Raw genomic sequence first — 25,690 nt, forward strand, 5'->3', positions numbered from 1 at the left:
TTGGCCCCTAAAAAGGTGAAAAGCTCAACAGCAACCCCTCGAGAGCCGCTGCTGCTCACAACACTTAACCAGACACAAAATGCATCAAACAGACACACTGCACGAGTCCAGAGCCTAAAAATCAGATAAAGCGAGCCGCCTGGATTGTTAGCCAAACATATTGGTTGTACACAACGACGAGACATAAACAGAGAACGAAACAAAAGTCTTTTGTCAATATTATGTGTTTTGGCTTCCCGCTTTGTGATATTGTAATTTTTTCCACATCTATGGAGAACAATAACATCTGTGTGTTTGTATGTACTTGCATGTTTACATTTTCTGTATCTTGGGAATACAGGGACGGGTGGGGTTGTGAGTCCTGTCTGCACGGTGCTTATCCGCTCAGTCACACAGCACGGAGAGCGGGGGAATGCAAAGCATACAGGCTGTCACAAACCTGATCAATTCCTGCTGCAAGCTCACAGGGGAAATTAATTGTCGTATGAAGCGCGCACAAAAGCCAACAAAAAGAGAACAAATGAACAAATAACCATGTCTGACTGATGGAGAGGTGGAGTGAATTGGCTCTTGGCACCTGCATCCAATTTTTTCTTTGTTCACATGCAGTTCTGCCTCTCGAACTAAGCCAAAAATAAAGCGGGGGCAGCGGCTATACGGGACAACAGTCATCGCCACTTCAGAAAAAGCGTGTGTGCGTCTAGTTAAGCAACAAATTACCGTTGAAAAAAAAAAAATTTTTTGGCTGCAGAGCGCTTGAACAGAAAGAGGTGTGTGTTTGTGTTTTTTCAGTGAGCCCACACACTGCAAGGACAAGGGCAAACTTTTCACAAAGAGCCATTCAAGAGCACATTGACGAGCCAGTGCCGCAATCTGAGAACGTGGTCTCGTTTTCAACGTGTTCAAACACTCGTCATGTGGAATGCAATGCTGAAACACATTTAATTAACAGGGAGCAAATTGAATTACGCAAAGAAAGGGCAGAGAAGCAACCTTGGAGCATCTGTTGTCTTTGTAATTAAAAGTCCCTCTTTGTCTCCTAGTCATCAAGCATCTCCCAGTGGCAATGTTACTGAACAAGGCAGAGATCTTCAGTGGAGCACAAAAAAAAACCTCAGTTCTTCCAGGCTAAACCACCAGCCGCACCACCAAGCCCGAGCAATTAAAATCTCTTATATCATATTATATATTCCAATTCTCTTGGAGGCTGTACGGACGGCAATTTAAGCCTGTTGGCCTTTCGAGCGTTCTGTCCACCACTTTCAGACTGAAGTATCTCAACAACCAGTGCATGAAGTGGGCAGGTGCTCACGAGTTCACCATACCAGCGCTTCTACATTTTACTCTTTGCCCTTCCCTGACTTTTTCCTGCACACCAGCACTTCTCACGAGTTGCCGGTACTCTGCTCAGGTGGAGGGCACCGCTGGTCGCTGACATTTCTGTTTTTGCCTGCCAGCTTTTCTCTCTCCATGCTTGAAGTACTTCGTGGACTATCCAAAAGTAGCACACACGTCAGAGTCGGACTGGCCATCGGGAACATTGGGGGAAATCCTGGTGCTCCTGACAGTCCTGATGGCGGCTCTGTGGGCTGCTTTCGCCACTGTGAGCAACCTCCTCCTCACCCCCAGATGGTGTAAGTTTTTAATCTTACACCATCATCAGGCTTTTATTTTTTTCCCAATTTGACAATCAAATTATTTGGTTTCTGACCAAATTCTCACAAAACCAATGGAATTCCCATCAGCATCAGCATAGCTTTATACTAATTAGCAAATGTTAGCATAACGTAGTGGTGACAACCATTGACTGTATATAAATATAAATAAAATAAAATGTATAAAATATAAATGGACGACATGCCAAAACATCTTGTTTGCCCCCTGGTGGCTGGCTGCAGTATAGTTCATAAAACCTGCCACCTCCCTCCATGCTAGTACAAAATACATTTTTTTCTAAAGATGGTTTCGGTCATTTTACGACGTTATTATCATTTATGTTTCAGTGCTAATTTTTCTGATAAGATTATTTTAATTAGTAATTTGTTACAGGTGTGAAGGGGTATTGTCATCATGGACAGCTGAGTCAGGCAAGCGTATCGGTCAAAAGTCAATAGTGTTTATAAACTAACTTTACAGTATTTACTAACCATTTACAAAGTATTATGAACATCAGTTGCAACTTTAAAACAAACAGTTGCTGAACACATGGTTTATAACATATTTCATCGTGAAATGGCTATTAACTAAAGTTTAATTAACCATAAATCTACCATTTATTAATTCAGTCCTTGTTTTTCAAATTCAAAATAAGCTTTATTGGCATGAATGTTCAACTTACATTATTATCAAAGCTAAATCACATATCAGTGAATAACTATGTTTTACTTAAATTAATAGATTATCAAACTTAATCCCTGAGAAACAGTAAGTGCAGAGCGTGTTTCTTTGAGTTTAGTTCTTTTAGTTTTTATACTGTAGTCATATTATGCAGCACTACACAACTTTTCTCCACATAGATGAGGCAGTTTCTGAGGATCAGGGACATGGATAAAACCAGGATATCCATTATTCATTTTCTCAAAGAAAATTTCTCTCAGTATGATAAGAAGTGAGTTTCTGTCTCAACCTCTCTTCTTTGACAAAGTGGAAACAGATTGTTTCCTTCCTCTTCCCTCGTACCTGAAATGCATGGGGCGTGTCGTCCACACAGTAGACCCTGAGGCTGAAGCCCAGAGAGTTGCTGGTATCCGGACTACCAAACACAGCCAGCCTCAGCCGCTTGGCTGCCTCCTGGTTCAGCGGCTCCCCCACCAGGGCGTAGCGGCCTGGATGCTCCAACAGCACGTGGCACCTCTGGGCCTCCAGCAGACAGTAGCAGGACGTGCTCTCCTCGTCCACTGACATCACTTCCTTTGAAGGGGAGGACACAGAAGCGATTTAGTTCAGGTGCATTAAGTTCATTTCGAGGTTAATCATCACAGCTCAAAACTAAACGGCTGTCTTTCTGATTATTCTTGGTTTTGAGGATTCAGCACGCAACATTACACAGTGGAGCTGAGCACGCTGAATCATGATTATTAACAAATCAATTACTGCCAAGACTTTGTTTGCAGAGGGAGAAAGAGGCTTTAACTTTACCATCAAACTGAAAGCCGAACCACTGCTCAGCCTGGTGCTGTCTGAGTAATGCTGCTTTACTATTCTATCTATTATTTATTAGCTTATTACCTGCAAAATAGGCTGAAAGAGAAAACAGAGTTATGTAACAAGCCATGAGAGGCATAACTCCAGCATTTTAAATGTGAGAGGCGACCGTATGCTATTAAGGATTTTATTAAGACACCTCACAGACAGTAAACTGGAAACTTTCCCCTCAGACACAGACTCGGGATCAGGATCTCTGCAAACCTGAACGAGGGCCAAATGAATAATCACACAGCTCACAAAACAGATGGGGATACAGTATCGCTGACAAAACGGATTAGCGGGGTGCAGTTGTATCTGATGGCCAATTGCTCGTCATCTTGTGCTCAATCCACCCTAAATCACCTTTGGAACATAACGGTGACCCACAGGTCCCCTCTGCATATGGCCTGGCCGAGGCATATCAGGCAATGCGAGGTAATTTAGTGGCCCACAGATTCCTAAACCTGCCCCATTAGCACTGCAGCGGACGTGAAGGATCTCCATGACATAGCTCATCCCCGCCAGGCAGCCGGGGAGAAATGATGGAGTCGAACTCCGGCGGTACAAAAGTGCAAGCTTTAATGGGAATGGCACTGAGAGGCAGACGGAGCGAGAGAGGAAGACGGAGGGGGAGAAAGACCTCCATCTCCTATTATATCACTAATTCCAGAGATTAGGGTTTGAGTGAGCATCCTTCCTAAGATAAAGGGCTCATTATTTCACAGTGACAGAGACGGGTCACCGCGTTACATTTTCCTAGAGAATATCTCCTCTTCTTTCTCTGAACCTGTCTACGTCTTCCTGTCTGCGTCTTCCTCCTCTTCTGACTCACTCTCTTATTCTCTCCTTTCCGATGGCATATAGCTCCTATCAGTGATGGTTCTTTTGATAGCTCCCTTTTGTGCAACACGGCTGCTGGCAAATTACATCTGTGTAAATGTCACACGGAGTGAAAAGACCAGGCAGGGACAGAGCCACAGGCACTCCAAGGTCACGCCAACTCGGCGGCTCGGGGGGTCACTCTGCCTGGATAAGGTCCCCAGAGCTTTTTGATGAGGTTAGTTAAACATTAAAAGAGCATCTAAGAAATGTCTGCTCTGCCGACAAGGCACGAAAGAATGGATAGAGGCTGTTTGGATTGAAGTCAGATGTCTGAACGAGTCTCCGTGAGACTGTGAAGTGGGTGAACAGGGCAAAGAGTTGAAGGACTTCTCAGAGGTGTTATTTTAGTGAAAGAGCGAGGTGTGAGAAGGAAATCTCACAGCAGCAATCACAGCCAGAGCACTTTGCTATATTTATGGCAATAAAGTCTTGAATCTTTTAAAAAGCAACACTCAAGTTTTATTTGTTTTTGACCGCATGCTGAGGTATCAAACTGGAATGGCAACATTAAAATTTTAGAAGTTTTTTTTTTTTATTATTAAAGATCTCCACACGTTTTTCAGGCACACTTAAAAATGTGTGTGTGTTTGACATATTTCCACACCAAAGTCCTTAAAATGGCACCTTCCTTCTCTGTGATTAAAAATGTCAGAAAATATGAATATGCAAATCTTTTCCATTTCAATTTTAACGGCTGAACTTAAAGGCGAGAAGGCTGCCAGGCCAATTTTTGCATTTGAAGACTGTATTTAACATTTTGTAACTATGTGGATACTTTTGGCAACTTCATGGTGTTTCAACATGTATTTGTTGCAACAAAACCCTGTGTTTTTGACGAGACCTTGCGACAAAACTGTATATGTTTAACGGGAAGTTGAGACATTGTTTTGTGCTATTAATGCATATTGTGATATTATTTAACATTATGCATTTACAATGATATTTGAGGAGGACGAACTCTCTGCTCCTAGGAAGAGGGGCCGGACCCCTAATGCCCCCATGTAATTCAGTCATACTGACCTCAATATGATAATGGACATGAAACATATTCACATATGTCTTTATTAACAACTTTTATCTGCAAGTGTTCCTGTTAGGACACATTGCACCTTGTGTTATCACAGTGACATGACAAAAAACCATATCAGACAGTTTTATATGTCAGAAACAGATTTGCCTTGTGATAAATAACAGAAACAAACAGACAAACAGATGCCATGTGCAGTGCACACAAACACAACCGTGTTTTCTCTCCTTTTAATTCAAACTGTGCTTCTGTTCAAATTTTATGAACAGCTGTACAGCCGATTTCACAGAATCACCAAAGAGTAACGCTTTATAAAATACCATTATCATTTAAGTGACAAAGGAAATAAACGTGTCAATGACTAATAGCCATCATTTGCATTCGGTCTGACATTTCTTTTGGATGTATGACAGCATGAGGTAGAGCTTGAAAAGCTGAATTTTATGCAGAATGACGAATCTGAGCTGGCAACCCTGAAATCGGCTCTGTGCTTGCATGGCCGCACTGCAGGATGAAAATTTTCATCAAAGTAGATGTAGCATGTTTTATCAGCTCGTATTGATATTCTGGTGAAATCTGTGTATTTGCTCTTGTTAAGATTCTGCATCGATGTAGCAGCAGAGTGCTGATAATTACAGCTGAAGTTTTAAAAATAACGGCTCACCTCCCACTTGTTGTCCTGCGTTTGCCTCTTTAGCCGAATGGTCCAATTATCAGCAGCAACCTCCGCGCAGTGGGCTATGGTCATGGCTATGGGACAGGACAGGTCAAGGCCTGGTGGGCCGTACGTGACTGCAGGACTCAAAAAGATCTCCGCCTCCTCCTCGGACACAGTGCTGCAAAAACAGCAAATGCACATATTAAAGCAACGAATCTAATCACATCACAGACATTTATGATAACACTGAGTCATTCTTCTCTGAGTTTTAAGACAGTATGAAAATGAAGACATGAGCTACTAATGAATCACTGCTTAAGCAAGTATTCAGATAGCAGAGTGTGACCCCTTGCTTATGAACAAAGTGAACTCCAATCCTTGGACACTCATAATGAATCAATCCCTGACTAGCTGACACACAGACACACAGATAGAGGAAGATTAAAGCACCAAGACTAATGGACAGTGGGGCTGGGGAGGACAGGCTTTAGCACACAGCGTGTAAGCTTCGTGGGTCGATGGAGCTTATGAAGCCTGCTCTGGCCAGCCTGGTGACAGATTAGCTGGGCCAAGCTGCTCTTGGCCAGGGGCCCAATCTTGGCTGGAAGCCCTGAAGACTGAGAGCAATCAATGGGACCACCATCAGTCATGCAGTTGGCCCGGCTGGACACCTCACATATACAGGACACAATATTGGTGCTGTTGTCACTGGAGCAGCATGGATATTTCTCAGCATCATTAATACAGCTGCGGCAAGGGACAAACCCCTGACACGCAGGCACAGATGCATCACAAATGTGTGAAGTGTGCACGGAGCCACATGTGTTTATGCATGCAAATATAGGAAACACCAACTGAGTGAGAGTCAGCTAGACATGGGGAGTGTCATCTGTATAGGTTACACCTCATAAACACACACAAACACTTAACCACAACACTCGTCCACAGCTCCCCCTCGACTTGATACTGCATAATCTAAACCGGATTTCATAACGTAGTTTGTTCACGCTGGAGAAGCGACAAAATCAACAAAGCCGCAGAGGCATTCAAAAGTTGCAGTTGACTGAATCAATCAACACCTTCAGATGGTACCAGCCATTGTTTTTTGGCTGGTAAGTGAAGCAGATTTACCAACCAGCATACTGACTGACCGCTGTCAAGATAATGAACTGAACTGAACTGAACATATTGACTGACTTTATTCCCTGTTGGTACATAATGTAAGTACATTGATTTCTTAAATGCAAAAACAGTGTGCTAATAGGCTTTGAAGTAACAATTATTTTTATCTGTATTTTTCAGTACTCCCAAAGACCTGTAAACATCTTAATGAGCACAACTGGTGGAGCTGCTTTTGACCAGCTATTCCATTGATCACCTAATCGTTCAGCTGAGACAGTTACTGTAGTACATGGTGTATTCTAGTAGTATTTTAGCATTGAGTTGGGACACAGCTACTGGCTGTGAAAATGGGGGTACTCTCCTCATTTTACCTGAGAGGTTGTCAGCAACAACTAGAATTATTTTTTGAAATCTTCACATTAAGAAACGGCACTTCTGCTGGAGCAGGAATCTTCTGGTATTTTCCATCGCTGCAAAAATTTCCTGCGAGCTGCGTGATAGCTGTTTTATGTATGAGGCGGAGGTGGAAAGGTGAGGTGTGATGTGTGTGCGCGCGCTGAGAGGGGAAGCGTTTGTGCGGCTGAGGTTGTTTGTCAGCTGTTAGTTTAACAGTTTCTGGTGCCGGGTGTTCTGTGAAACTTTCCTTCATTATGCCATGTTACCAATCAACACTAAAAAATTAAAAGAGGTTATGGTCTGCTGTCTAAAAATAAGAATCATGCTTCCAGACAGCACAGTGGCCCTGCAGCTGCACTCTTGTGCTAATCAGCCCCAGGCTCAGAGGAAACCAAGGTTACCTGCTGCTGAGACTATGGTAATTAGCCAGATTGCCTGTGAGCAAAGATTAAAGATGGTTATTTAGCATCTCTGATTGTGGTTGTGAGAACAAAAGAGATTTCACTCCAGGATGATGGTTTAACTGTAGATAGTAGATTGCGGTTATTAGTTAGTGAACACAGCACACCTCTTTCATTCCTCCAGACAACAGCATCCATTAGACACTCATATTTTTTCTCTCTTTTCCTCAGACCACAATTATAATAACATTTGAACAACACCTCATTAGTGTTTGACAGCCTGTTTTTTAACCTCTCACAGTAGTACAACATGTGACATTTCTGCATCAAATTCTCTGGATCTTCGTTATTTATTTTGTCGAGTTGTGCACTTAAATTATTCCAAATGTTTCCAATAATGTTCAAACCCAGAGAAAAATCTGTAATTTTATTCAAGGTAACACTGCTTTTTATTTGGTTGCCTGTCACTATAACTACCAGGGGAAACAACAGATCAAATGTCAGAGGGTGAAGAAGGAAGCTGACGATCGTGACTAACCGTACTGTGAATAAAACTCTAGTTCGTGACCTCGTCTGTGAACATCCCTGCCTGAGATTGATTTCTATTTGCTGGCACTCGTGTTTTTTTTTTCTAACAATGAAGACAGCAACTCCCATGATCCCATGCCACTTCACAACATGTTTGTTCTGATTGACAGGCCCCTACTTGTAGAGGTTATATACTGTAGTTTTAACAAAATTACAGCCGTAGAGCTGCACGTTTGAGTTGGAATGACTTGGAACAAACCCCAGAACAAAAGTCTTGTGGTGTCTGGCCACGCAGTCAAATGTCAATGTCAGTGGAGCACACAGAAAAAATCCTCTTCAATCAAACAGTGTCCCTGTTAATCGGGATGTGACCCACAGAACGCGATGTGAACAGCTTCAGTGATTTTGTCAGCCCTTGAATTTATTACTTACTTGCCAAATGTTAATACTTAACATCACTCAACTCTCTGCAGCAGCTGTTAGCATGGTATGCTAGGCAGGTAGCAAATTACTTGAGGCAGTTTATCAGATTTTGTGCAACTCCCTCTGGAGCCACACATCTAGTCCCCAGGAGACTTGATGTCAGTTCACCTTTAATATTTTGCTCAATAGATGCATTTATTACAAATATTATAACACATAATATGGTTTTGTCAAACAACAAAATATGTTTTACAACTTTAGTTACTTAAACTTAAAATTGTATGGGGTTTCTGCCACTAGAGGTCTCTTTGTCAAAACAATGAGAACAAGGACATAGTTTGATGAAATTGTGATGTAGTGTGGTATCATGGGAGTTGTTGTTTTCATGGTTAAAAAAACAACAACAGTGCAGATGAAAATCTATCTACGTGACTCAGGCAGAAATGTTCATGGACCAGGTAATGTTTGAAATGTACCGTTACCTTGAATGAAATTTAAAAGTTTCTCTGTATGTAAGCATTAGCATAACACAAGCTCTGGTCGTTTTTATTGACGTTTTAATGCAGAAATGTTCTATATCACATCTTTAATGCTGCACTGGGTGTTGTGACTGTGTAATAAAACAGGTGTCACTGATAGTGACCCATCGGGAGAATTAACACCCACTCCTGCAGTTACCTGTAGTTCTTATTGAATTTCTATTCATTCTTTGGATTGTACACAACTAAGCCGAACTGTTTTGTTTCATTCTCACTCTCATTGCTCTCGTCAGTCTCATTTTCAACTGTTTTTCAGCAGAAAAGCTCTTAAAAAAGCCGACTGCTCACCACCTGCACAGCAACAAACAGCAGACAGGGACAATCTGTGACTGGCTGGGGAACATAGTGGAGCATTTAGCAGCTTAAGATATTTCCCTCAGGAGTAAGTAGAGATGAACATTTGTTAAGTGGCCAGTGATGCGACTCCAATAATGCTAATGTTGCTGTGTGTGTGCTGATGTGTAAATCAGCAGTTGCTTGCTTACACATTAGCCACAAACATCTCGATGAGGTGATCATAAGGCGGCGTTGGGTTTTTACAGCTTGTGCAACGGCCCCTGAAGCAGCAAAGATAAATGAAGGCAGGTTTAAGGTAAAATTTAAGAAGAGGCTTAGTAAAAGTATTGGTACTTGATAAAGTTGGACAACTCAGTGTGTGCACACAACACAGTGCATGTAAGAAGACATCAAAGAACAACCACCGGCCAAAATCAAAACCAAAAGAAGCCTATTTTGAGGCAGGTGTGACTGACACCACTGAGTTATAGTTGCCTCCAAAATATGCTTAAAAATGAGGATGACACTGCTCAACTCATTCACTCAAACATGCGTGAGTCGCATCATACCAGCCATATCTTGTCACACACTCTGATTCTGCCCTTGGACTACCCACTGTCCCCTGCTGAGCCGGAGAAGATCGCATACAAAACAACCTCGTAAAGCCCAGAGGATGAACGGAAAGCTCTTGCGAACACCTGAAACCGAGCCAGAGCTGATCGATTCTCATTCTTTGCAGGGGAAAGCATCGTCTTATGTAGATGGCCGAGGTTTGAATGGGAAGAAAGGATCCAATTTCTCTCGTGGACTCTGCGGCTGTCAGAAGATAGGCTTTGACTGACAGCTCAGCGGTGCACGGCTCCTGCAGCTTCTTAAACGACAGCCAGAGAAGTAAACAGCATCAGGCTTATCAGAGCAAAGCAGGAGGCTGGAGGGCAGCAGCTTGGCTGAATTGGGGGAGAGTTTGGGTAGGGGAGGGTATAACCAGCCCTCTAACTGAGCTGTGAGCCATAACCTATACAGTGACCTCTGATCTGTATCTCTAACCAGATGACCCTAGGGACTTGACGGGGGGGAGGGTTGAGGTGGAGTGAGATGACGGTTGAATTTCAGATGTCCGTAAATGTCACTTTTGATTCTCCCTCGGATGTAGAAATCGAATTTCATTGAGAAGCGCAGGCGGTTAGCCATCTTGTAAAGGTGATATCTTGCTAGCAGGGTTTCACACATAAGCTGACACATTGATACCGTCTGCTATAAATCAAGAACATGTCCAAAAACTGACTCCCGTCTGTCAGGTAGCTTTTGAGGCTCTGTCGCGAAGAAGTCAAAGGCATTAGACTCCTTTTCAAACGCTTCTTATCTATCATGCCGTTTTCTCCTCAAGTAATAGCTTTGTGAAAATCTTGACGGCAAAGTCACAGAAATAAACTGCTGGCAGGCAATAGTCATCTAAACTTTGTGGCATATCATGTTGCAGCGAACTAAAAACCAAATCAATATCACCTATCATCATGACTGCACAATTTTCCCCACTCTAACCAGTCATGATGGAGGGAGATATTGTCACAGTTATGTCTACAAACACAAAACAGGCTAGTAGAGTCATGGAGTGTGTCTTTCTCTACTGAGACAGTTGCTTAAGGCAGTAATGCAATCTGTCCACAGCTGCCAACGCATTTGTGACACATATGTCCTCCCCTGTAGTTGCTGCAAGATGAGCAAGGATCCCATGCTGGGTGGGAATACGCCTGCGTCAGAGCTTTATGTTTATGCGTGCAGCACATGTGAGGATCCTTGTGCATGTTTGTTCTCCAAAGAGAGGAGGAGACGACGTGGCAGGAAGAGGGACGAGAGATGCTGCGTGACGGGCTGAAAGATTAAAAGAGAGCAGCCTGAGAAGCAGACTGCGCCGGCTCACTGAGAGTCCCTTACCTGCTGTCCTCCTGGTTGATGATCATGTACATCTCCCAGGTAGTGTCTTCTGCGATCCCCCCGTGAGGCACCAACAGACTGATACCTGCGGAGAAGGAGGTATGCAAGAACCTGATCAGCACACAGCCAGACATGCACGCACACAGACGCACACACCTGCCGGGCTGTCGGGTGTCGTTACTACAGGTGACAGCCGGAGAGGTGACGGCCCCCAGAAAAAGGTGACTGAAGCAAGTCCCCAAGGCCTTGTGAATCAATGCTGCCAGCAGTGTCTTTGTCACAAGCACACACACACAGACTGTCTTTATCTTAGACACACATACACAATATTCTACTGAATGATAAACAATTACTGCCAATTTACACTGCAGTAGATAAAGCCCCTCAAGGGACAGGATGATGAATGTAGGCCATGGGAAAGAGCTGCCTGAGTAATGTGGTAGACTGAGCATCACAGGTTTACATTACATACACTAGTCAACATTTTCTGATAGCATATAGTAAGTTCTTTAAGTTCATCATATTTTTTAAATTAATTTATAAATAAATGTAAAAATAAGATGATTTACTTTAGAAATATAACATTTCTGTGACTGAGTTTGTCAGGACACAGCAGTTGGTTAAAATACAAATGCATTCTGACTTCATCGCTTCAGTAAATAATATATTCAAGCTCATGTTGCTTCGCCGATCGATGTCATTTCCACATTTTTGATGCAGACCAAGCACTGACAAGGTCAAACACTGTGCCGTTGTTTCAAATTGCGGCATGCTACAGATTTTTAACTTCTCTTTGATTTCTGGCTTTACGTCGAAGGAATTTCAGTGGGCACGCAGAAACATATCCAATGAAATTTCTCTGCTTCAGACTCACCTGTGTTAGGCACCACCAGCCTCCCTCCAGCATGACCAAACACCGCAGTTGCCTTGTGGAGAGGCCTGCTGGGAGTCAAAGAGACTTGCGGAGTGAAGAGGTTTTTGCCTCTTCTGCCCAGCGTCGTCCCCACCGCTCTGTAGTCGGGAGCCAGACCCCTTGGAAATGTCTGAGGGTGGGACATGACATGGTACTCTGCCCTCTCTGCCACCCCTGGAGATGCAATACAAAAGGTCTTTGTTGCAGTCAAACAAACTCAGATGGTCAATATTAGAGCAAGGGAAAAGACAGGGATATTGCTTCAGTCTACCATGTGAAAGTCATGTGTATAAGGCAACCCATCCACCCCAGCCTGTCCTTTGTTTACTGGTACTTACATACGTAGTTTACATAATCACATCATTAAAATGACCTATTAAACTGGAACAAAACCTAGTGGACTGTTTCACAGCATGAATTACAAAAACCTCATATACACAAGCTCCATTCTTATCGTGCTGTCAGGTACAGACATACCTCCTCTCAAATTGACATTTCGGTCAAAACCTCCCCCCAGACAGCAGTTGTCAAATCCTCGTTAAGCACCAAAACTAGGCTTGGCCAGCCTGTCAAACTTTGGATTTCTCCACACAAACTGAAGCAGTGTTCAGGGGGGCTGTAGTAAGTCAGAGTCTAACTCTGGATATAAAGAGTTCGGAGAGTGTTTTATTCTGACTTTTCAAAACCCCAAACTCAAGGGCAGAGTCGTGAGGAATGGATGAATGGGTGTTTATCTTCTTTAACAAGCTGAAAAAAGGTAGCATGTCCAGCAATCTCGCTTACTAGATAGTAGAAAAATTACATTACTAAAGAAGAAAATACTCTGTTATCAGGGGTAACGTTACGCTTGTATGCTGTCCTCTTCCTCAAAGCCTTTTCTCTTGTAACAGCGAAAGTGAATTGTACCGTTTGAAAATACAAAAGCTCAGCAGCCAAACAGAGTTTAACAGAACAAAGTAGCTTTTGTATTTACAAGTATTTTATTCTGCCTTTTACAGAATTCGCAGTATAAAAAGATCAGCTGGAAGCATAACAAAGCCAGCTGGAGACTCTGAATCTACACGCAACAGTTGTCATTTCAGCCAGCAAAATGATGTTCTACCTCTGTCGGAAATCAAGGAGCCATTGTTTCCAAAATTAACACAAATTAATAGTGCCGATATCACTGTGAAAATGCACTAACTAAGAGGGGACATGGCTTAGTGAACAGTCCATTTGTGATGCCAGTTGCTTTTCCACGGCCATTTTCTTCAGATGACAGCTTTCTCAGAGATTGCTTGAGGAGAGAAACCGGCTCAAAACAAGATGGATTACCCATCTGACAGCAACGGCAGAACTGTACACTTCTCTGTAATTATTGCCTTTTCAAAAGTGGCTGACCACCTCAGACACGGGCTTTCGAAACACTTTCTATTTCCTCACCTTTGACCTTGAGATCAGGCAACGGGTCGAGCAGCGAGCGCTCGGCCATCAGCTCCTTGTCGATGGAGTCCTGGAAACACATGGGGCTGGTGTAGGTACGCGACACTGTCAGATCGGGTTGCATGGATGAATTAATAAGCAAAGGGTTGGCTGAAAAAACACGCAGAAGAAAAACAAGCAAATTACTGTCAGCAATTAGACATCTTTGAGCAACAATTACATTTCAGGAGAGCGACACTTCAAACTAGACTGCCGCTATAAACGACAAGAAAAACAAAAGAGTATGTCACGACAATTAGTTTTTATCCACCTGTGAGTACTGCTATAATATCATCACCATGGAAACATGAATAGCATACACCTTACTGTGCCAGCGTCTCAATTAAAAGTGACAAAGGGCAAATAAGAACGGTTACGGCGTACTGATGTAGTGCTTTAATTTGATTTCACAGGGGTTTAAAACAAATCCGTGACAATAGGCTCGAGTACTGCCTCTGAATTAGATTACATGTTTATTAACAGCGATTATTATGGGAACTTTTTCTTTACATTTACATTCCGACTTTGGGGAGGTGCAGGAAGATATACGGGTGCTGCAGTCATGTCATGTTTATACTGTAAGTTGTAATAAACTCAGACTCACAGTGCTACCCTGTGGATCAATCACGAAACACAGAACAGAGAAAGTTATTATAGCATCAAACAACTGTATTATTTATTGTAGGATTATAGAAGATAAATAATCTTTTTTGCAAAGTGATAGCATTTTGTGACAAATGACTCGTCGACATTGTGTCAGCGAGCATGACAATGGAAGACACGGCTGAGGAAGCAGCGTGGAGTCTCCTAATGAGCAAAGAAATGTAGATTGCCAATTTATTTTGTTGGGAATGTTGTTGAGCTGTTGTCGCAGTGACTCATGATCAAGGACGTGACTGCTTAAAAAGAAGTGAGATTAATAAATGATTACTGTGTGAATGCTGCAGCGGTGTACAGCGGGCCGTAACGTATAAGGAGGGGAGGACATGTTGGGTTTTTATGAAGGTTTCGCCCCCCCCATCAACTGGAACAGGGACCAAGATTAAAGCTGCTCCTGCCTACTGCTGTGTTATCAAAATGAACTTTATTGCACCCTGCTGAGAGCTGTTGCCGTGGCGACCTGTAATGCCAGCCTTGTAAAAATACGCTTCAATCAGCGGGGCTAAAACACACCACGCTACGGAGCTCGGATGTTTCTGTGTTTGGGAGGCATGGGACTACAGAAGCTGGAGAGCACTAATAAATTACATTTTTTAATTTTGAAATCATGAATAATTTATTGAAGTTTTGTTATAAGTGAGATAGAACTGAAACAGCCAGTAATGCCACAAACCTTCCACCCTGATGAGGCACTTCTTGTCAACAATTTGCACAGAAGAAAAGTCTCAGTAATAATAGATTTGAGTTAAATTGTACATTTGTTTAGAACGTAAAATGTGCTTGTTACCACAAGTTTTCCAGTGAGCCTTTATTGCTTGGGGCGTGCTGATGTTTGCAATAAACCAATAAATGCATGGTTTGCTTTATAGATTAAGCTTTATGCTGTATGTTATTGGACATTTAGTGCACCACAGCGCAGACAGCGAGAATCTCCAGAAGGCTCAAGTGAACAAACTGAGAAATTAAATACAGTCATTTTGAGCCCTAAAGCATTTTAATAATTGATGTTGTTATATCACAATACACAGAAATGTATGCATAATTCATACATACGCAAATATACATATGAATACAAAACCGTATGGCTCGCTGGCATGTTCTGCAGTTTTAATTACACAAAATGACATATGATGACATAATATGTGAAGTGGAACATAACCAACCATATTTCTCTCTGCGTGTGTGTGTGTTTTTTTTTATATATATTTTTGTCACCTACCTTCTCCTCTTCATTTGTGTATAGTTGTAATGTGTGGAGGAGAATAAAAACTTAATTTATATCACTGTGTCACCTCAGAGTATTACCAGTTACCAAGTTATTTGTCATATTTTGAGTTGTGGTTCTGTCTATTTCCTGTTTTATTTTGAAGTCATATCCTCCTGAGTCACGTCTCACCTTCTACTTCCTACCTTTGTCCTTTTCTCCGCCCTTCCTTCTCCACCAGTTCATCATCCCTTGTGTATATAAGTCCTTGTCTTCCCCTCTCTCTTTGTCAGTTTGTCCACTCTATTTCTCTGAGTCTGCTGTTTTGTTTTGCCCTTGTGTACCTGTGTCTCCCTTTCACATCTTCCGATGTGCGTCCGGCTTTTTGTTTCTGATTCCCCGTGTTATCCCTGGTTTGTACTTTGTCTTTTGTTTGTACTTTGTTTTTTGCTTTTGTTCTTGGGTTTCTGGAGTTTTTCTATCTGCCTTTTGTCTGCCTTCTATTTGTGGATAGTTACTTGTCTTGCCTGTGTGTCTTGTGTTTGGGTCCCTTTGTTTAACCTCAACATAATTAAAATACCATGGTAGCAGTTAAAGGTGGGAATGACAGAGTAACTTAGGATAATATCACAAAATACCCCTAAAAATTACCCCATTCTGCCTCTGTAACGGTGACTACGCGACTCTGCTGGCAGAGGGATCTGACTAGCTCGCCAGAATGTTTCAATAAATATAGCAATTTTCGCCGCCAATGTATCGATAAAGCTGCACCAGACGTGATACGATGTACTGATATACTGTCAAACCCCTAATTGCAATTGCAGTCCTCAACCTCCATCATTTCCATTTTTCTAATTTATAACATGACATCAATCAAATCCTCATATTTTTGCCCACAAAGCTTGTGATTAACAATATGCATACAATATACATAATTAAACATTTTAATCAGTAATTTCTGCAAGGACACAACCATGGCAAATGCAATCCAAATGCCCTTTACACTGGACTGATTCTTGTGATTGTGTCGGGCCATTTTGAGAATGAAGATGAACCCATTTTGCCGAGGTGGATGTAGAGCTGCACGGCCGAGGTTATATTTATGTAAATGAGGCGCTGAAGGGCAATTTAAGTACTTGTCTTTAACTGCTCCTTAGCAACCTCTTTTGACAAAGTCAAGTTCAAAGAACATTGTTTGGGCCTTTAAATGAAGAAATCACAATCAGAACTCCTTTCATGCATGTTGAGCTTTGCCTCCCCCGATTCCTAATAGAGATTTAACACAGTGCGAGTTCAAAAATGCAAATCAACTCACACATTTAAATGGGATGAAGGCAGGAGTCTATACTGGGCTACACCATAATTAGCATCCACAACTGTTGGGTCTACATACGGTTTGAGGTCCTCCTCTTTGAGTTGATTAAGTACCTGAAGCTATCATACAGCTGCAGGAATGATAGGTGTGTTTCAACTCTCCTCTCTAATTTATGGGGTGTGCTGAATGTAATTATACAGGAATCAAACAGCGTGCATATCATAATTAATTAAATAAATCATCCAACATGGCACCAGGCTCCAGCAAATTAACCAAACAGCTGTACTATTGCAGATATTCAGCATATCCTGAAAACGTCCTCCTCAGGATTCGATGGGACTATTAGGGGGGGAAACGATTTCAGGAAGCATAATAAATGGTGTGTATCTGATTGTAGAAACCCAAAGCTTTCATTAATTATTGTATCATTCTCTCACAAGTCTTACTTCAAGCTTGTTCACCACGGGTGTAGCACCTTATGGCACGACATTAGGTGGAAATCATGGAGTCACTGGCTCACCTTGACGAGAGGTCTTGAAGCTGAAGGACTGGAAGCCCCCTGTGAGGGCAGAGGAGTCGATGACATCAACACCGTACTCACTCTGGCTCCTTCGGTAAAGAGTGACAGCGATGATCAGAAGCACCACCGTCACCACCCCCGCAGCAAGGCCTGAATACAAGGCCACGTCACTGCTGTTCTCCACACCTTGGAAAGTAAGAGTGAGTAAGAGAGAAGCACATTTTTCAGCAACTTTTTTTAAAGTGCACTGCGCTTAATTAGGACGCGAGGAGACATCTTCTCCCAGAATAAACTGGAAAACTGTGCTGCATAGGAACATCAACTGAATTAAAGTTGCAAAAAATATTTTATACGAGCCAAGTCTACCTTGGTTTTCAAACTACTTTAGCGCCTTTTCTTGTTTTCTGTTCCTCGTCCGCCCTGCCTCCTGATGCACAGCTTCATTGTTCCATCCTGGAGTGTTAAAGCTGCTAATGAGGAACCTCGGAAGGAAGGCGATTATAATCAACCCAGCACCTGACTGTCATTTCAAACACTGCTTGGCTCTGCTGTTGGAGGCACTCTGCGTTCCACTGGGATAATGTGACAAAACCAATTCATTAAATTAGCTCATCGGCAATGATTATGCTCTATCTGGTCCCACCAGTACTGCGGCGTCCAACTCCACAAAGAGAAAAGAAAGAGCGGGAAATAAAGGGGCTGCTAGCTTATTCTTAAAAGATAATGAGATCTGCACTGAAACAGGACATGCTGAGAAATCCTCTAAGTAGCCTGAAGCTCAAATGAGGAGAAATGGACAAAATATGCAAAGCGGCATTAACAGCTACAGTAGCAGGTTAATTGAGGGCTTGGGAAGTTTTGGCAGCCTGGCTGCATTCTTTTCCCCGTTTCCGACAAACAAACATACGCAACTGTGTTAAAGGACAAGTAAGGAGAACATGAGCCTGTAGCTTAGTAGGAATCAAATTATTTTTGTCACTGTGCAAAATAAACAGTAGTAATCAACACATAAATGGCCCATTAACATAGTCTGCAATAACGCATGAAGCAATAACTATTCAGTAGTTAACCACTGGCTGTGTGGCTTTAAATTCTGTACCTGATGTATTTAAAAACAATGGTGTTAATGAAAATTCACAGATAATTGGCACAGAGACAAAAATGGTTGGGAGCAGTTTATAGAATTGAGCATCATCCATAACTGTTAAAACAATTACACCTACGTAATAAAGTTTAATTGAAAATCTTTTGTAATGTATTTTAAGGAGTTATTCAAGCACGTTTCAAGGAAAAACTATTTTAAAATTAAGGCCAATAATTTACATAGATGTTCACATATAACAGTCTAACCGACCATGGCACTATACCAAGATGTAATTTATTTACCTTAATTACACCTCACCTGCTACTGCCAGGAAAAAAATCCTTTTATTTTTAATGAGGATGAAACTTTGCCAGGCGTGCACACAAATACATATAGATGTTAATCTTTTTTTTTTTTTAATCATTAAAGGTAGCTTGCATATATCAAAAGAAAGAACATGAGCTGTAGGCTATGCAATGTTAGCTTTCAAGCCACAAAACAAAGGCTATAATTTTGTGGTGTGAACATGAACACATTGCACAATTTATTTTTTTCCCGGTGAGCTACTCATTCTTTATTTCCCCGTATATCTGGCTGAGGTAGGGATACCTGACGACAGCTTGCGACCAGGGTGCAAAGTTAACTTTTTGGTCCCCTAGTCAAACGGCTAGAGAATGTTAAATTTCACCTGCCACTCAAAAAAAATGACCATTGTATTTTTTTGGCTGGTGAGTGAAGCAAATCTATCAGCCACATGCATATTTTACCAGCATCTGGCTGGTGGCTCTAGCTCATTCTGTGCCCTTCTTGCACCACCACAGGCCTGTGTGACACTCGCCCAAAGCCAGAGCCAGAACCTGAATAATGCAGACTATCTAGGCACAACAGTCATTGACATAGCATGGTGATCAGCACATGACAGTATGCTGACAGCCTACTCAGAGAGTGATAGATTCGAACAAAGCATATCAAGCTTGGCTCCAACTCAGCGCTCCAGAGGAATTTTGAGAACGTGGAGACTCTTGTAGGCTAAATCTAAGCACTTTCAAGGACCCCTTTAGTGCTCGGTAAAAACACTTTCAAGGTCTCAACTTTTTTTTAATCCAAGCACTTTCAAGTACCCTTGGCAACTCTGTTAATTACTGTTAAAGTCCATCAATAAAAGACATGAACTAACTTTCAGTAAGAGTCAAAATGGATGCCAGTGGTGGAGAAGACGCTCGCTAAACTTCACACCTACAGTCAGAAACGCTCCCAGCGAGCCTGGAAAGTGACTCGCTTTTAACAGAAATGCATTTCTCTTCTCATCTGCTGAAATGCATGCCAGCAATGAACTGAAGAATGACTTGTATTTTTCACTTAGTATTCATACATGCTGTCAGTCAGAACATCTGTATCCAAAATAACCCTCGCCTCTATTTTAAGTTAAGGGAGACTTCACGATGAGTCATGCACAGTGTGTTGGTTTTCACAACCGCACCTGTCAGAGGGATTTATTCCTTTTCATTCGATAGCTACTCTCCAGCAATCATAATGTAAGTGTTGTTTCCTGTTTTAGCATAATATGCTCTCGTTGTCTTGCTGAATGTCTCTCGCTTATTGCCAGTTCACCGCGCTGAAGCGGACGAATGGCTGCCGCTGATGGTCCCCAATAAAAACATTGTGTTGGCACCGTTCTCGCTCGTCAAACGTGGACTTTGTTACCTCGCGTTTCCAACAAATAGCCCAGCATCAGGTGAAACAATGTAAGTAATTTATGACGATGATGATGACGACACTAAACGAGAGCGGTGAGGCTGTCAGAAAACAGAAGTAGCGTTGTTGTAGACGCTTATATCTTTAAAATAACATAATATAGGCAATGGAAGTTAAGGAGAAAACTCACCCTGTGGCTTAACATCATGTAACAGCTTTCGATCTGCAAAGACAGAGAAAAAACAGAATTTGAAAGTTTCTCTTTAACCTTTTTGAACAATACAAGTGTTATTTGATTACTACTTGTGTATGCATCCATGCCTGTGCACACTGTCTGTTATGTACGTGGAGTGGATGAATAACGAAGATGGATGAGGCTGCTGCTAATGAGCATGATTATAATGACGATCATGATCTAGCCCACACTGCCAAAAAATTATGAACAGTAAATCCGTAATGACACAGTCCCTGAACACAATGGGACTGACAGTAACGATGTTAAACTATCTTTTTCTGCCCCTCTCGTCATGAATCAGTGGAAAGAGATGCTGATGGTGATGTTACCCACTCTGTGTGCAGAGGCCGCCGGTGCAGTTGTCTGTAGCCAGCGCCACCCCGTCGCACAGCCGTCCTCCATGTTTGGGCTCCGGAGCCGTGCACTCTCTGCTGCGCTGCCTCTCACAGTCTGAACTACACACCGACCACTCGCTCCACTCTCCCCAGCCGCCATCCACTGAAGGAACCAGATACAAATGTTTAGGAATACAAGGGATGCACATACGTAGCCATGTGCATAATGCATGGTCGCATGCATTGTCATCCCTTAACTCTACATGGAGATGTGTGAACGAACACGTTCGTACAAGCACAAGTACAAACGCATAAATAAAATACAGAAAAAAAAGATACACAGGCGAAAAAAATCAACTGACACGATAAAGATGCTCACTTCTCTTCAAACGATTCCAACATCAAGGCGAAGTGGATTCGGTTAAAAGTTCTCTGGGACTTTATGAAAAACAATTTCAAGGTAAGAGCTGAACTACTATCTATACAAAAACATTTTCCTCCTGCGGGTGCATGAATGTTTTGCCGTCTTGCTGACTTGGAGCACAAAGACACTCTGCTTATGCCACACTCCATCAAGTCTCCTTTTCCACCTCCAAATGCTCTAAAAGTTCCCTTCTTCCTGCTAATCTAAACGCAAATGCACGCCGTTTATGTTCAAACTCAGATGCGGTAGAAAGAATTCTTCAGAAGGAGGCAGTCGGCAAAGAGGAGATAATATTTAGAGGAATGCACTGCCTTCCCCTGATAATTTTTTTTTTTTTTCCACTTAAACCTGATGAGCTTTTTCTTTTATACTGGTGCTATGGTTGAAATCATAAATTCGGGCTTGTCTGGAAAAAACACTTGGGTGGAGCAGATTACACTGAAGTTTTGATAACTGGAACTGCTGCTCTGCATCTCACAAGCTATAAGCTTCTGCTGTTTGTTCTTTCACTCAGGTTCTCTTTATCGCTTGCTTGCTTTTTTTCAAGCCCTCTCTCCATTTCCTATTTAGTTTCTTCTCATTTGCTGTTTAATTAGGCTCCACCGCATTAGATTTCAGATACAACCCGTCGTCAGTATCAGCAGCGGAGACATGCGGTGCATTCACGGTGAAATGTAACCGAACTAGGGGAGACCGCTGCTAAACTGCAAAGCACGCCTCAAGCTTTTAAACTGATTTCCTACTTTCCAGGCTGACACAGTTCTCTGTTCATTTCAGGTACTGAAATCAACTTACAGAGACTTTAAACTCTCGTGAGTAATCAATTACAAAGACCATTTGGTTGCCTTCACTTTCTGTCACTTTCACTTTAATATTGTGTGCCGATACGTTTATGAGCAGAGAGAAACGTCTCCACCATTAATGCATTCAAGGACGTGCTGACATTGGAAAATTCATAAAAGCCGGTTGGCAAACAGAAGTGTTTTTAAAGGAATAGTTCAACACTTTGGGAAATAATCACTTTCTTGTGAAGTGTTAGTCAGTTAAATAAGGAGCTCTGAAGAGCAGAAGGTTCGCTTAGCTTAGCAAAAAAACTGGAAGCAAGAGGAAACAGCAAAACTGGCTCTGTCCAGAGGTAAAGGAAACCTGCCTGCCAGCAACTCTTAAGCTCACTAATAAAAAGCAAATGGATCATTACAATGGCCGAAGTGTAAAAACAGCTTTTGTTACACTTCGCTTTTTGTAGAAATTAAACAAACAAGGCTTCGTTGTTATTTTCATTGCACAATGACATGCAGTGGTAGCCATCTCCATGCTTAGAAATTAAATAATTAAGCAGCAGAATATAAATAGCACTGAGGAAATAAATAAAAAAGGAACAATATATTATATTTATAAATTAAATATTGATATTGTGTAAATAATACACATATGAAAATGTCATGAAGATGTTCGGCCTTGTGCATGTTTAGTTTATGAGTTTATCTGGTTGCCTTTTTCCTAGAAATTGAGTAGATGATAGTAATGGTTAATTTTGTACATGTTTCTTTTTTTTACAATTATGCTTACAGACTCTCTCCTCTCCGCTCTTATCATGAATATGCTTGGCCACGATAATTGTGTAGTGAAAATCTGATATGGTGACAGCCCTAATTATAAGAAAAATAAACAGTGTACATACATGTATATAAATGGATGCACTTCAAACTCAGGGATATGAGAACTCTGTCGTTTCAATGTAATAGGCCCCTTTTCTTTTTAACAGGCATCAAACAATCCCAACTAGTCCGCTCATGTCTCAGTAGCCAACTAACTAGCTACAGTAGCAAACATTACATCAGTCGTTGCTGATTCATGCATGACAGTCCCACATTTTGATCTACCTCAACTTCACATTCCCCCCCTTTGATGGCACATGATGCCTGAAATTTGTGTGCAAATTGGTACTGCTCCTCTAATATCAGTGCAGACTGGCACGGGGTGCTAATGTTAGCCTATAAAGCATGTGTAGTGGCCAGGTAGTGAAGCAGAGAGGGATAGCAACGGTAACGATCACCACACCTGAAGGCGGCATATTGGAAATATCCGATCATGTCTGTTTACATAAACGCCATCGACGACGATTGGTGACACATGAGGGTCTTGTCCCAGTTAATGGGGAGGGATTTCAACCACTACCCCTTGTAAATCTGTTCTGAGGGGCAAGGGGGCACTCGATAACGAGGGGGTAAAAATTGGAAACAGAATTGAGCCTCAGTGTTGGAAGACTGATTTTAATACCTTTAGACAGAGCCAGACAAGCTGTTTCCCCCATGCTTCCCATCTCCATGCAAAGCTAAGATAATGGCCTGCTGGCTATGGCTTCATATTTCATGGAGCAGATATAAGAGTGGTATTAATCTTCTCATGTAACTTCTGGAAAGAAATCAAATGAGCAGCTTCTCCAAAAATGATGCACCATTCCTTTTATTTCTCAGTATATTTCATGAATGCATTGCTTTCAAGCACCTACATCTAAAATCTCAGCGTTTCCTTGAAGGCACCCCAGGAGTCAACATTAAGACGTGACTACAAACTGAAAACTGTGAGGTGGAAGCGCAGATTTGAAAAAATCAGCATGCTTTTAAGCAAATGCACAAACACTAACAGCACGGAGACAAACTTCCTCGTGCTTACCTGGACACAGTGTGTTGCAGGTGCTCTTCTGCACCGACATGCCCTCGCAGAAGGCTCCCCCGTTGAGAGGGGCTGGATTTGTGCAAGTGCGAGAACGTTTTTGCACACCGCGACCACAGCGTACGTTACAGGGGGACCAGTCTGTCCACGATGACCAGCCTCCATTCACTGTATGTGTCAAAGAATGAAAGGAAGGAGATGAAGAGATACAACAAGAATGAAAACTGGCCATAATATTTTCTGTCAGGAGAAACAGAAGCACACCGACAGCGCAGGGGTTCACTTAGAGAGACAATGAACGTCTCATCGTGAAAAAAGAAACTGTCTTTTACAAAGATGATCAATGGTGTCTTCCCTTCTGTCTACTTCCCCTTCTTTCTCTGATTCGTTGCCTAAAATAATGTACTATGATTGACGTATCAGCTCACTTGCTGTCATAGCACAGGAAGAAATACTATGCTTCGCTATTGGACATCTGTCTGAGGCTATCAGGACCAGTAAGCCTGTCAGAGACTTCATTAGCATTAAGGAAATTAATGATTGATGGGCCTCAACAAAGGAATGTCAGAAGGAATTAGATGAATCCCTACAGCCGGTAAATGTCCTCCCTGATAAAAAAAAATAAAACTAACGGGATGAAAGGTCAGTAAAATGAGCACTGAAACACTCCAATTAACAAGGTGTTCCTCTGGTGTGCAAGGAGGTGGTGCTAGCATGACATTATAATTTCATTTATTCTCCCTTGTCCCTGCAGAGCTCTCTGTGGGGCTATAAAAATGCTGGAAACGGTCTCTGCTAGCCTGGAGCTTTACAGAGCGTTCCACACAAGCGTTTAGTGCTGGCAGATAAAAGCCGGGGAATTGTGACAGCCCACGTCACTGCCTCACCGCTATTAATTATTGAGTTCTTGTAAATATTGTGCCTGTGTCTCCTTGTTTTTACACACCCGAGAGATCACTTGCCCATTACCTGCTCATTAGACTCTTGTGTGAAAAAAGACCACACGCTGTGGTTGAGCAGTGCTTTTTTTTTTTTTGTCTTTGGGGAATTTGCTTATGTTGCCAATTTGACAGCCTACTTCTGCAGTGAAATTTTATATTTTGAAGCTGTTCGACATTGTTTTGATTATCTGTTTGGCAAACTTAAGGAATTCTACTGTCATGGCTTTCTGACTGAGGCAGAATCAAACCTCAGACACATTTCTTCATAAAAAATAACCACATATATTGTATGTCTTGAATCTGACACCTTACCGTAGACTACAACAGTGGCCGTGGCGCTGCGTCTCTTCGCCACAATGTTGCTGGAAACGCAGGTATAGTTTCCGGAATCAGAGAGGCGGGCTTCGGAGATGATGAGATTGTGGTCGCCTCTTGTATCAACGACGGCTTCAGAGCTGAGGGGCTCTTCGTTTTTCAGCCATTCCACCTGAAAATAGCAGAGTGGGCTACATGAGTGACATAAACGTCTTTTTTTGTCTGATGTACCCCCACAGCCCGATCAAATGAGCTTAACGGCACCACTCACACTATTTTGATGGTAATAAAATAATATAAAAGTGGATTTTGTTACGATGTTTCTTCATAACCATTTAAACACTGCTTTTAGCTGACATTTTCAACCGTTTCTCAATTACTTTTAGCAAATGATTCGACTGTTTATGCATTACTTTTACTAGCATTAGCTATTTCAACAGCTTAACCCTTACTCATAGCTAACTATTTCAACTATTCAAGCTAACATTATGCAATTTCAAGTCTTTAAGTCAATTTCCAATCTGTATCCATTACGTTTA

General features: G+C 42.0%; 1 protein-coding gene across 1 annotated transcript in view; it reads right to left on the bottom strand.

The window, feature by feature from the left end:
• unc5da (unc-5 netrin receptor Da) overlaps positions 1 to 25,690 on the bottom strand; it is a 186,942-nt gene that overhangs the window by 10,055 nt on the left and 151,197 nt on the right. The window contains exons 6-15 of the mRNA XM_073477388.1: positions 25,149 to 25,323; positions 23,896 to 24,063; positions 20,794 to 20,958; positions 20,416 to 20,448; positions 17,447 to 17,632; positions 13,709 to 13,858; positions 12,248 to 12,460; positions 11,374 to 11,458; positions 5,760 to 5,931; positions 2,680 to 2,910 (exon numbers count right to left, since the gene is read on the bottom strand). Coding sequence (XP_073333489.1) covers positions 2,680 to 2,910; positions 5,760 to 5,931; positions 11,374 to 11,458; positions 12,248 to 12,460; positions 13,709 to 13,858; positions 17,447 to 17,632; positions 20,416 to 20,448; positions 20,794 to 20,958; positions 23,896 to 24,063; positions 25,149 to 25,323 — 1,578 coding nt within the window. The remainder of the gene's footprint in view (positions 1 to 2,679; positions 2,911 to 5,759; positions 5,932 to 11,373; positions 11,459 to 12,247; positions 12,461 to 13,708; positions 13,859 to 17,446; positions 17,633 to 20,415; positions 20,449 to 20,793; positions 20,959 to 23,895; positions 24,064 to 25,148; positions 25,324 to 25,690) is intronic.

The sequence above is a fragment of the Pagrus major genome, chromosome 12 (assembly GCF_040436345.1).
Source record: "Pagrus major chromosome 12, Pma_NU_1.0".
Lineage (NCBI taxonomy): Eukaryota > Metazoa > Chordata > Actinopteri > Spariformes > Sparidae > Pagrus > Pagrus major.